General features: G+C 32.8%; 1 protein-coding gene across 1 annotated transcript; it reads left to right on the top strand.

The window, feature by feature from the left end:
• Positions 1-386: 386 nt before the first annotated feature.
• Positions 387-9,925, top strand: LOC145318160 (uncharacterized). Its single transcript, XM_080159506.1, has 15 exons — positions 387-600; positions 985-1,000; positions 2,141-2,418; positions 2,637-2,722; positions 2,990-3,195; positions 3,740-3,950; positions 4,136-4,298; positions 4,528-4,581; positions 4,717-4,775; positions 4,858-4,983; positions 5,196-5,523; positions 5,650-5,789; positions 5,908-6,136; positions 6,362-6,913; positions 7,010-9,925. Exons 1-15 carry the CDS (start codon positions 387-389, stop codon positions 7,630-7,632), a joined length of 3,285 nt encoding a protein of 1,094 aa, XP_080015632.1. The 3' UTR covers positions 7,633-9,925.
• The last annotated feature ends 4,006 nt before the right edge of the window (positions 9,926-13,931 follow it).

Genomic DNA, 13,931 nt, shown 5'->3' with positions numbered 1-13,931 from the left:
TAAATTACCCCTTCTGCAGATTAAGCATCAAATCCTCCCCCCTCCTCAAGGGGAAATTAGGAGAATTCTTAGTCTTACATGTCATATAAATATTTTCCAACACATCCCATGATTTCCCTCGTACTTCGTAGTAATTGGATACGGATTATAGTTATACCCCCCCCCCCCACACTTTCTTTTATGTGTGTTTATTTTATCCCTTACTATTCCAAAAAATAAAATTATGGGTGGAGTTACTGTTAAGTTGTTAACCCTTTTCTTCCCCCAATCATCCAATGTAAGCGGTAACCTGGCCATTTTCACCACCTTAGGCTTAAAGTCATAAAGTCATAATTAATATTAATCTTTTTATTTTAGTTTTAGTTCAGTTACAACATCGTTAGAGAATGGCTGAGCCTGACTCTAATAAAGTTATAGGTGACGATGATGACAACATGTCCGATGTTTCGGATGTTATTAATATTGACAGTGAGGTTGTCCAAGCTATGCCTGACTCTTCAGTTACGCGTAGTTTGCGTGAACGTAAGACTAAGATCGACGATGCAAGCATATCCGATTTTTTGGATGAGGTTGACCTTGATATGTTGGAGGAAAAGGAGGGTTTGGGGTCCCCCCAAAAAAAAATAACCCCCAGTGATAACATTAGGTAATAATAATATTTTCATTTTATATTTAATAATGTTATAAAAAAACTAAAAGGGGTAGTTTCACGAAGTGCATCTACCCATGCTAAAAAAATTATAGAAATGGGATTTTTACAGTAACTTTTTATTTATTAAGCTCAAATGCATTTCGTGAAACTACCCCTTATAAAATTAGTGGGTTTCGTCGTATTTTTACTTTTTATTTACTATTAAGCTCAAATGCATACCCCTAATAAAATTATAATAAATGGGATTATGAAAAGTAGTGGGTTCCTTTGTATTTTTACAGTAACTTTTTATCTTAGGGTAGGTAAATGTTATTTATTTATTTAATTTTCAGTTGCACTCCAGGGTCGGTAATGTTGGAGGAAAAGGAGGGGTTGGGGACCCCCACAAAAAAAATAACCCCCATTGATAACATTAGGTAATAATAATATTTTCATTTTATATTTAATAATGTTATAAAAAAACTAAAAGGGGTAGTTTCACGAAGTGCATCTACCCATGCTAAAAAAAGTATAGAAATGGGATTTTTACAGTAACTTTTTATTTATTAAGCTCAAATGCATTTCGTGAAACTACCCCTTATAAAATTAGTGGGTTTCGTCGTATTTTTACTTTTTATTTACTATTAAGCTCAAATGCATACCCCTAATAAAATTATAATAAATGGGATTATGAAAAGTAGTGGGTTCCTTTGTATTTTTACAGTAACTTTTTATCTTAGGGTAGGTAAATGTTAAAAAAATATCCTTACTTACTTTTGGTCAGGTTAGGTTGGGTCGCATTGAGTAATCCATCCTCCGGGGCGAATTCCTTCCATGTTCAGCAACTCTCGGTGCTCTACACACCAAGAGAGGCCATTTTTTTTTAGAATATAATCCCAAATTTGGTAAATTTGGTGGGTTCTAAAAAGAACCAGAGAAATTGAAAATTTATTTATTTATTTAATTTCAGTTGCACTCCAGTGGCTTCAAAAATAGCTGATCCACAACGGAAGCGCATAATAACAAAGTTGTGTTCACCTCCAAGGGTCAAGAAAAGAAGAAAAGAGTCTTCTCCCCAATCGAGGTAAAAAAAACAAGTAGCCAAATAATTTTTTTTTTTATTTTGTCCAGAGGGCAAGGGAAAAATAATATTAATTAATAATTAAAATAATAGGCTATTTTTTTAAGGTCAAAACCTGCAAGCCCAGAACCTGAAAATCCAACTTCACCCCCCAAACCTTCTCCCCAATCGAGGTAAAAAAAACAAGTAGCCAAATAATTTTTATATTTTGTCCAGAGGGCAAGGGAAAAATAATATTAATTAATAATTAAAATAATAGGCTATTTTTTTAAGGTCAAAACCTGCAAGCCCAGAACCTGAAAATCCAACTTCACCCCCCAAACCTTCTCCCCAATCGAGGTAAAAAAAACAAGTAGCCAAATAATTTTTATATTTTGTCCAGAGGGCAAGGGAAAAATAATATTAATTAATTAATTAATTATTTTAAGGTCAAAACCAGCAAGCCCACAACCAGCTTCACAAACAACACCAGATACATCACCAATGCGCCCACTCAACGTAACGCCGCCGCCGTCTCCATCACCTACAAGTACAACAGCCACACCTAAAGCCGCAGCCACACCTACAACACCAGCTGGAGACACACCTTCTTCAGCACAGTCATCCCCAGCTGGAGAAAAGCCAAAAGGGAGAGGTGGCCGTAAAGCAGGATCCAAGAATAAACCCAAGATGAACAGTGACAGTACGGAACATATGTTCATCAAAGGTAAGCTTAAATTAGTATAATTAATATCAATAACATAGGTAGTAACATTAAAAATTTAATTGACAGGATGTCTATTTGTCTGTACTTAAATAAAATACATTATATTATATTTATAATTAATAACCATACAATCTCAACCGTAAATACATAAATTTCTAGAATACTAGTTTGTTTTACTTTACCTATATATTAAATTAACTGTTCTATTGATTACCTAGACTGCGTGGGTACAGTACAAGGGGACACACACTCGCTCTATGACCGCCTTGATGGGAAGAGGATAACATATAGTAATGGTGATAAGGTACAAACATAAATACTAAAAATAATAATAAAATGTAGAGGGGGGGGGGGGGCAATTCTTGATGGGAAGAGGATAACATATAGTAATGGTGATAAGGTACAAACATAAATACTAAAAATAATAATAAAATGTAGAGGGGGGGGGGGGGGGCAAAAGTGACACTTTTTGAAAGCAAAACTAAAAGTCAAGAAAGGAACACAACTAAAAAAAGAGTTACAGGTGTGAGATTATTAAATAAAATGTTTAATAAAATTAAAATTACTTCAGGTTTATGTCTACTTGGTTAAAGTGCTTGAAGATCATGCTTACATGATCCCCAACTACCCTGGAAAGGGTAAGCATAAGACCCCGTGGGGGCGGGGGTGCAAATACTGTCACTTCAATACCTGGGATGGCACATACCACGTGAAAGAATACCCCACAGATGGAAAAGCAAGAGAGAAATTTATACTGCAAGAAACTAACCTTGTTAGGTAATAATATTAAGTTGACATAAAATAACATGATGTATTAACGCAACGTGCCGGAGCCGTATAATTTTGATGCGGCTCCGGCTCCGGGGAGCCGTATTTGGAAATACGGCTCCCGGCTCCGGCTCCAGCTCCGGCTCCTACCTTAAAATTAATATATCAATTTTTTTTCATTATTGAATTTGATAAAATAAGATAAATAATATAAAATATTTTGCTTTTATTTGATTAAAGCTATATAAAAGTAGAAGGATGTGTGTCTATTTGTTAAGTAACAATAGTTTTTCAGTTTATTATATGGAAATAGACCGTTGCCAAATTATAATATTACTTTAAAAAATCATTTTTACCTAGTCCGGAGCCGTTTTTAACAAAAAATACGGCTCCGGATCCGGCTCCACAAAAAATGTTGCTGCTCCCGGCTCCCGGCTCCAGAACACTGGTATTAAGTATTCATAAACATTGATTAAAAATATATACTGACGAACAAGGTGAATTATAGAGTAGCTTTGCTAAAAAAAATAATATTAATTGCTTACCTGTTTAGGAGGTTTACCCATCACTGGATCAATGACCACAGAGATGTTTACCGAGAGTATAGGAAGGGAGTGAACCTGGCCAGCTTTCAGAGGAAGTTTCAACAGGCCCAGGCAGATGCTGAAGTTATCCATGAAGTCAAAACATACGTCACTGCCCTAGAAGCGCTGCGCCACATAACAGGAAAACTGGTTAATAATGAAAGTTTCCTTCGCTTTAAGGTAAATGTATGTTTAATATTTTTGATCATATTTGCTGTTATCTAATGTCTCATACCTATATTTTTTTAAACAAAATTAATTGAAAATGATTGCTAAAATCGAAATATATCTTCATGTCAGTTAGAATAGTGTATTTTTTAAAAATAGGTTGAAAAACATACTAACTTTAAAAAATTCGCTTTAAGGATAAGGATGCCAATGCCTTTGACCATCTCATCGCCAAGCAGGTCGGTTTACTTGAGAAAGGCAAGAAGCAGGATGCACCCACCAGCAAACAGCTTCATAACTGGCTGCAGGGGCAGCACAAGTATTACATGGAATCCTTCAAGAAGATTTTAGAAAATAAAGGTATTAATAACTATTAACTATTAAGTATTATAATTTATAAACTAAAACATTACTAAATAATTTCAAAATCTGAAAGAAATAACAAATAATTAATTTAAATTATCTTTACTTCCGCGGGTGTGTACATTGCCGAAATCGAAGGAAAGGTGCACACCTGCGGAAAAAATGTTAATATTTAATTATTTTAAATAACAAATAATTATAATCAATATTATCTTTGTTTCCGCAGGTTTGCACCTTTCCTTCGACTTCGGCAATGTTCACCACACCGACTTCATTGCAGGTAACCTAAATAAAATAAATAAACTATTATTATTTATTAATGCAATTACAACTGCAGCAGCTACATAACCTGAATTAAATAAAGTAAAGTAAACTATTATGAATGAATAATATAAAATAATTACTAATTTTTCAGTAACTGCAAACTATACCGATGCAGACGGTCCCAAAGAATTGTTGCTCGCCTGTGAACAGGTATAAGTTTAAAATTAATTCTTAGAAATTTAGAATGACCACAAATACCTAAATGATAATTTGATTAATTACTTATGTTTAGATGCCTAAACCCGATGCTTCCGGCCGCAGCATCTACGAATATTTCGAAGAACTGTTGAAAAGGTTTGGGCTTGAGCATTATCAACTTCTCAGCTCCACATCCGACTCGGCTGCCAACTGTGTAAAGGTAATGAAAAATTATAAATTATAATTATAAAATCATAACTATTTAATAGTTTTTTCTCGCATCGTATTTTAAATGGCTTTCCGCGGATGTAAAATGTACAATTGTAAGATAAAACCAGTTTTTTTAGATGAATATTTGAATGAATACGAGAATTAATATTCTAAAACAATACCATTAGAAAGTAAATCATTAATTTATTTTTCATTCTTTAGTCCGTCAAGATACTCAATGAAGAGCACGGGAAAACCCCCACAGAGTATACAAGTTTCATGAACCATGAGGATGAAGATGAGGAAGTCAGTGATGATGATGATGATAGTGATAAGGAAGACACACCTGAGGCTGATAGTGAAGATGAAATCCCGTTGGATATGGTTATAGAAAATTTAGATGAGGTTGAGGATGGTGTTGTAGAAGCCGAAGGTGAGGGTCAGGATGGAGGTGAAGAAACCCTGGCAGGAACAAGACAAGGCGATGGCGGCATATCAAGTGCGATTTTCTACAGGTCCATCGCCATCAAAGATCCACAACAAAGAGAGGGTAAGTAAAGTTAAATTAAATTCATTCCCAAAAAATTCAATGAATTACATTTAATGATTTACAGGGGTAGTTTCACGAAATGCATTTAACTAAATTATATTAATTTATTAAATTATTTCTTTTCAGCAATCACAAATTTCGGGAAACTAATGGAAGAGAACATCCAGAAAACAATGATATGTGATGAGCAAAAATGTGGACTAATAGTGGGAGGCGTTTGCCTCAACCACCAAGTGGAGTTGGCGTTGAAGCAGGCTGCCAAAGTTGTAAGTAAATTAATTAAATGATTAATAGAACCAACTAAATAACTTATACAGTAACTTAAAAAGTTAAATAATAAATTATACAAAAACGTGAAAATTAACAAATATTATATTTTTTTAGAAAGGGAAGGGGTACAACAGAACCATAATTAACCTGGCAAAGCTGGTCAGTAAAATTATGAATAACAAGAAGCTGCGTCGCATTTTGGTAGAGAGTGGACAACGTATGCTTACCAGATACGTGGAGACGAGATGGAGCTCCAGAATGAACATGATAAAGCGGTTCTTAGAGTTGTTTGACAACAAACAACTACTTCAGAAGGTGAAAAAATCCGTGCAGGATCAGAAAGGTAAACCCAAAAAAGTTAATTATAATTTAAACAACAATTTAAAACTAACAAAATTACCAACTTAAATTTCTCTCTGTCCCTTAATTAAACAAAAGAGAAAGGTAACAAATAGAAGTTTATTAAAATTTAAACTAAATAAATTATTTCTTCTCTCGTTCCCTTAATTAAAAATTAGAACTGTATATATCAATAGAATTAATTTTTAATTTTTAATTTTTATTTTAGTCAACAAGAAGTTTGACAATCTGTGGCCAACACCTGACCAGGTTCTTGCCCTCAGAGAAGTCCTGCAAGTGTTGGAGTGTGTGGATACCATGCTGACAATTCCCGCACAAGCCCATGAGGCCACAATCGTCCAGATGTTCACCATGCTGGATACGGTGTTCTTTACCCTACGGACAAGTATGCCTGGCAACTTATTCGCTAGACGTGTATTCAAGTTCCTTCACCTGAGAGTTAACAAGATTGTCCGTACTAATGCAGGCTGGCAAGTCTGTCTCTACCTACACCCCCTGTCACGCAGTCATTTGGAAATGATTGCGAGTGGCACACAAAGCTTTACGGTGACACAGGATGAAGCAAAAACAATTTTACAACAAGCACCCAAAAATTGTAGGTTGTTGGGTGAACGGCTACACCGAATCTCACTGAGAGCCAACCTAAGTCCTGAAGAAAAGGCAGATGAAGAGGCCGACCTGCGTAGAGCTAATGCGGATGCCGACAATGAGGATTCCGAAGCTGACGAGTACGAATCTCCAGAAACTGCACCTCCCACAGGTAAAGATATACAATATTAATTAAAATAGATAATAATAATAACATTAGTTAAATAATTCAATTATCATTTTTATTAATTATATTTATGTATTACAGGCATGATGACACCCATCCAAAAGATGTTATGGAACAAACAACAAGAGTTCAAAGAAATTCAGGCTCAAGCAGCAGCCAAGAAGAAAAAGAAAGAACAACGTGACAAACAGAAGGATCCCCTGGACGTCATGAAGAAACACCTGAAAGCTGGGCTGAAGGATTGGAATAACATAGAAGAATCCAAGTTGCATGCCTTGACATACGGTTACCAACGTGAAGTCGCTAAGATAAAGGAGGAAATTGCGAAAGTCAAAAAATCTAAGTCCAAGGATTTCGATGTTGAAGAACGCCAGAAACTGTACAAACAAGGAGCAATGACCGCAAGCCACAGGATGCTTACTGCCAGGTATGAACATGTTGCAGAGAAGATATGTTATCCACCTGGACTTGTCAGTTTGATGACCAACTTCAACAACTTACCTGTTTCTAATGCGAGGTGTGAGAGAATTTTCTCACACCTCAAATTAGTTTACTCATCGAGGCGCTATAACCTAGAGAAAGACACCATCCACGCCATCATGTTCTTGAAGATGAACAAGCTAGTCCCCAAGAAGTCCCAAGCATTTTGGGATAGACAGGTAAAAGTTACCAAGAAGACAGCAACCAAGGAACTGGAAAAGTGAAATAATTTTTGTAAATATGTTTATCATATTAATTATGTTGGAAAGAAATAAAGTAGAAGTAAAAGTAAAACAAATAATTTAATGAAATAATTTTGTGTTTTTTAAATATCTGTATCATTACCATTATAAAATAAATGTTGTAATAAAACCCAAAAAACTGTTTATTGATATATTTATTTTTTTTGCAGTATTGTTATTTAATTTAACAAGGATGAATAATCAATAAGTAGCGAAGCCAAAAACATTACTCAAATCATACTTGTCTTGTGTCTTTATGCGTGGATGGTCTCTTGCTCGAGGTTCTAGAGTAAATAAGTTGGACATCAAATGAAAGTAAATACTAAATATCCAAAAATAAATTTGAATTTCAATTAAAGGGTGATGGAAAAAAATAAAAATGCGTACTTGCCGCTTCGCTTATATTATTGTACATTCAAACATCAGTAAACCAAAAATCAGACCAATCGGATAATTAGGTCACATAAAAATTTGTTGTTAAAATGTAAAAAAAATACGGACATTAATGTCAGAACTGAATTATCAGAATGCGAATATATAAGAGTCTAAGCAAAATTGTAAGTAAATTTGTTTAAAAACAGCTTGATAATCAGGTTTAATATGAGCGTACATTTAAAAACGAGTTTCAACGCAAAAAAACGCGGAGCCGAATCTAGAAATACGGCTGCGGATGTGTGTATATTTGGTAACATATGGTTTTTAAGTTTAATTTAAGGAAATAGACCGTTAAATCATATTATTACTGTAAAAACTCACTTTTAACTAATGTGGAGCCGAGCCGTTCTGAACGACGTAAAAAAATGCACGGAAATTCTTTTCGAACACAGGGATTCAATATTTTTAGGTAAGACTAAGACTTATCGATAAAACACACCCGATACTTTGTAATTTTGGAACGATATAAAAAAATAAAAAATAAACATAATTAAAAACAAAGTATGGAGCTTGCCGAATTATTCACAGTATAAAATCTGTGCGTTTAAAATTGAAATTACCAAAAGGCAAAATAAGAATAATTAAGTTATAACGAACAGACTTATCACTTTATATTTACAAATTATTACAAAATCCTTACCTTAATATACAGTAAATGATTATGTGTACTGCCTTCCGAAATAGAAAACATAGCCTATTATTTTGACGTGTATGTACTCTTATGACATTCACACAAAACAATAGACTACAATAATTTTTTTCGGACGACAGTACAGAATTAGATCTTCTTGTGTTGACACTTGACTTTGTTTCTTTCTTCTTTTTTTTATAACTATGCAAATAATATTTATCACTTTATTTTATTGTATTAATATAATTCCATTTGAAGTTTTCACATTGAATATTAAATTTTTTATTATTTTTCACTTTTCTTTGTATCTAACTAACGCGTAGTATGACGTGTCAATACACTCTGAAATTCAAATAAGGACTGAAGAACTATGTGTGTGTGCACGAGGTGCACGAGGTAGAAATGTACATGGGTAATTAGAAACTTCAATATAATTTATTTCGTTATATTTACATTTTTTAAAATAAGATTTTTTAATATGTTTTGACCACGGTAAATAATAAAAATTTGTTGGAGGAATTTTTGTGTATATATTTATCCCTGATATAACAGCATACACCGGAAACGGATGATATCAAATAACAGGGAATCTATAAATATATTGTTACAAATACAATTACAAACTATTATAAGTTAACTTTAATATATTTCATTATCGTTATATACTTTTTTTACGTAATGCAAAATTATCCTTTTTTAATATTAGGAAGAATTTTTATTTTACCCTGTAAAAAAAGCAATGAAAAAAGTAAGACGTCTAAAATGTCGTATTCTTAACAGGTAGACTTTTTGGAGTAAGGAAATTATGTCATCACATTAATTTCATAGAAAGAACCTAAAAGTCTAATATATCTAGTAAATTTTATTTCGGAATTGTTTAACGAACATACTTAATTTAAGATTGCGTGATTTATTTCGAAATAGAAATATAAAACGTAAAAATTTATTATTTTTCAAAATCTTCTATTTATTTACGAAGTACTTCGTAAATAAATATTAAGAAATTTGAATATTTAGAAAAATAGAAATAGGGATGTATTTTTGAACGAAGGGAGAGGGGAATAAATATCCTATTTTTGAAATAGAATTCTTGCACACGTATATAAATATTCCCCAATTTCAATATTTTCATATCTCTAAATTCCCTTCCAAATTTTCTCGAAATACGATACGTTTAGGGTTTAGAATAGTTAATATTTTAAATATCTAGTAGACACATCATTGAAAGAGCCTCTTCAAATCCTTCATAATTTTAAACATGCAATAACCAATGTGTAAATAAAACTTCATAACTTCAATTGTGCTTCATGTAAAAAAAGTACCATTTGTAATGGTACTAAAACTTTTAGTATATTTGATCTAAATAACTGATATATTTTTCTCGTATTTATTCGAATCCGGTGGATAGGAACCGGTTCTCATCCATACGAAAAAACTATGTCTAGCATCGTATTATATCTAGTTTTTTCTACGAATATAGAAATGTACAATCATAAGATTAAAACCAGTTTTTTTTAGCCCGTGCCTTCGGCATCTCGGGGCTAAAAAAACTAGTTTTAATCTTATAATTGTACATTCTATATCCGCGGAAAGCCGTTTATAATACAATACGAGAAATAACTATTACTAAATTCTTACATAATGAAAAAAATTAAATATTAGAATAAATGATAATAGTACTGATACTTTTTAAGCAACACATGAGTTAATTAATAGTTATTTCTCGCATCGTATTATAAACAGCTTACCGCAGATATAGCCCGTGCCTTCGGCACCTCGGGGCTAAAAAAACTGGTTTTAATCTTAAGATTGTACATTTTTATATTCGTAGAAAACTGGATATAATACGATGCTAGACATAGTTTTTTCGTATGGATGAGAACCGGTTCCTATCCACCGGATTCGAATGAATACGAGAATAGTTATTTCTCGTATCGTATTATAAACGGCTTTCCGCGGATATAGAATGTACAATTATAAGATTAAAACTAGTTTTAATCTTATGATTGTATATTTCTATATTCGTAGAAAACTGGATATAATACGATGCTAGACATAGTTTTTTCGTATGGATGAGAACCGGTTCCTATCCACCGGATTCGAATGAATACGAGAAAACAAGTTATTCAACATTTTCCACATAAAGGTTCTGCATTTCCTATGAAGTGTCTGACAAATGATTTTTTTAAAAGAGACTAAAAGGCAGGGATTTAAAGGGATAAATAAGGATAAATTTATGTACATCCCTAATGATGATACAAAAATGTACCCTTGAATCGTGTAGACACTCAACTTAAGTAACAAACAAATTAAAATTCAATAAAAGTCACTAAAGTTGTTGAGCCAACGAATAAGAAAACTTTATTACAAAACTTTGGGGGTCAGTGTAATAAACAGACCAATGTGCCCTCCCCCAATGTTAATTTGTTGAGGGGAATCATCTTTATGATCAAATCTTGAATTTGATGTCCTTATCCAGGATCCTGTATTCAATCAATTTAAGACAATTAGCATCGGTTTCTTTTCAAACTTTTAGATAATGTTTTTCTTCTTAAATTGTTTGTCTGACCGTCTTATTTGATGACCTCCGCTTTTAGGAAGGATGTCAACTGATGCTGTGAGTATTGGTGCAAAAAATATGACATAACAAAAAAATTAGCCAATGAGAGGCCACTATAAATTTTACCATTGGTCAATAACGGCCTCTCATTGGCTAATTTTTTTGTTACGTCATATTTTTTGCACCAATACTCACAGCATCATGTCAACTTTGTTTCATTAAATTTTGTAAAATATGTGGAAAATCATAAAAATTACAAGCAATTACACGAATATCAAATATATACATATACATTATACATATACGTTTGTGTGATGTTTATATCTATGTGAGAAACTTTATTTAAAACTTTTATGACGGATGACAGCTAATCTAATTCTAATGATCTGGAATTTATTTTAAAACAATGATGCATATCAACCAGGGAGGGAGGGAACATTGGACTGTTTAATATACTGGCCCCCAAAGTTTTATAGTAATGGTTTCGTATTCGTTGGCTCAAAAACTATCGGGACTTTTTATTGGTTTATTAAGTTGAGTGTCCAAATGTTTCAACCAAATTGTAATTTAAACATTGTGTAATTTTTTTTATAATTATTAGGGATGTCCATATGTTTATCGATCATTGTCTTATCCCTTCAGATCCTTGCATATTCACAGTTCGGCCCAGATAAATTAAATTTTGCAAGGAGCCCAATTAAAAAAAAATTAGGATATTGTTGCAATGAATCAAGTGTAAGGAGAGGTAGGAAATTGTTAAAATCTTACTTATATAAAGTAAGCTAAGACAATATTAAGATGCTGTGAGTATTGGTGCAAAAAATATGACGTAACAAAAATAATTAGCCAATGAGAGGCCGTTATTGACCAATGGTAAAATTTATAGTGGCCTCTCATTGGCTAATTTTTTTTGTTACGTCATATTTTATGCACCAATACTCACAGCATCCAATATTAAGATTGCAGATGTAATGAAACTATCAACTATTTAGGTAAAATTAATAAACTTGTATTAAAGTTGTTTTTAGTACTTGTGACGGGATCATAGCACTTCCAGCAAAAGTACAATAAATGTACCTTTGGCTTATGTTTTTTATGTCCCTATTGGCTTATTTCTTTATGTAAATAAAAGGAGCATGTCTTTCTCTGTTTAATACATTTCTACTATAAAATCTCCACAAAAACATTTTCTACAATATTTATCAGTCTTATCAATATTTCTTAAACACATTTTTATCAAAGGACTTAGAAAATTGATTATTTTGGAGAATAAAACTCATTTCATCCTAAAAAACATCAAATTGAAAGTGCCAAATGCCTAGACACTTTTTAACACCTTAGCTCTAAAAATCCCCGTAGTTGATTTATTATTGATTAGAACCAGGACTTAAGCTGTCTGATATAAGAACTAGAACCTACACACAAGCCATAAAAACAGAAGATCAAATAGAAGTAAAAGAACATTACAGCAATTATAAGGATAAATTAAGGATAAAAGACAGACAGATGGACATTATGAGATATGGAGTATAGCTGCTTGTGGTCATATAAATCTTCCCTCAAAATTTCATCAGTATATCTATATTAACTTTAAAAAAACCTATACATAATTTTCCAGAATTGTAACAATACACTAACGGACAAAGTGATTTACAGAGTAGATGTGGAATTTTCACTCCTCATTGATCAGGAGAATCTTTACTACAGAATTTATCTATAATGGTAGCAATCTAGAAAATTATTGTAGAGGGAATCTTTACAAATAATTTGGTACTACGTCAAACACTAGATACGTCAAACAGTAGATGCGACAAACGCTAGACAGACAAACAGTAGATACGTCAAACGCTAGACAGACAAACAATAGATGCGTCAAACACTAGACTACGACAAACAGTAGAATTTTCAAATTCGCGACAAACAGTAGAATTTTTGCGTTTGTCGTATCTATTGTTTGTCCCCTTCAGAAAAAATCTAGCGTTTGTCATATTCTAGTGTTTGTCGCATTCTAACGTTTGTCGTATCTAGCGTATGTCGTGTCTAGGGTTTGTCTGTCTACTGTTTGTCTGTCTAGCGTTTGTCGCATCTACTGTTTGACGTATCTAGGGTTTGACGTAGTACCAATAATTTCAGCCACATATTTTGATAGCAGCCGAGAAATCAAACATCAAACTTTGTAGACACACGGACATTTGAAATTATAGAGTTGCTTGGCTACTAAAAATACGACAAGATTATAGATTAATTTCAAATGCATGTAAGGTAGTGGGTCAAAGTGACTAAAAAATCGGCCATGTGACGTTATAAAAATGAGGGAGATGAGAGGAGAAGTGGGAAAGAAAACCCCTAAAAAAGAGATGGATAATCCCTCATTTTTATCACGTCACATGGCTGATTTTTGAGTCACTTTGTCCCACTACCATGTAAGAATTTAAAAAAGATTTTATACGAAAAATAAATGCTTCTTAATAATTGATTGAAATAAGTAATATATAGATATTACAGATAATTAATTACATATTTTGTATGTAATATGGCAAATATAAGGATACAAATTATATTTGTATTTATGGCACAGAGGGTTCTTTTACGGTTACGAGCGCGAAACCGACTTTTACAATGTCAAGTATTATCTGGAAACTGGCTGTGACTGCC

Source organism: Acartia tonsa, chromosome 4, assembly GCF_053477335.1.
Source record: "Acartia tonsa isolate MP-2025a chromosome 4, ASM5347733v1, whole genome shotgun sequence".
NCBI lineage: Eukaryota > Metazoa > Arthropoda > Copepoda > Calanoida > Acartiidae > Acartia > Acartia tonsa.
This window is presented reverse-complemented; position numbering and strand designations above follow the sequence as displayed.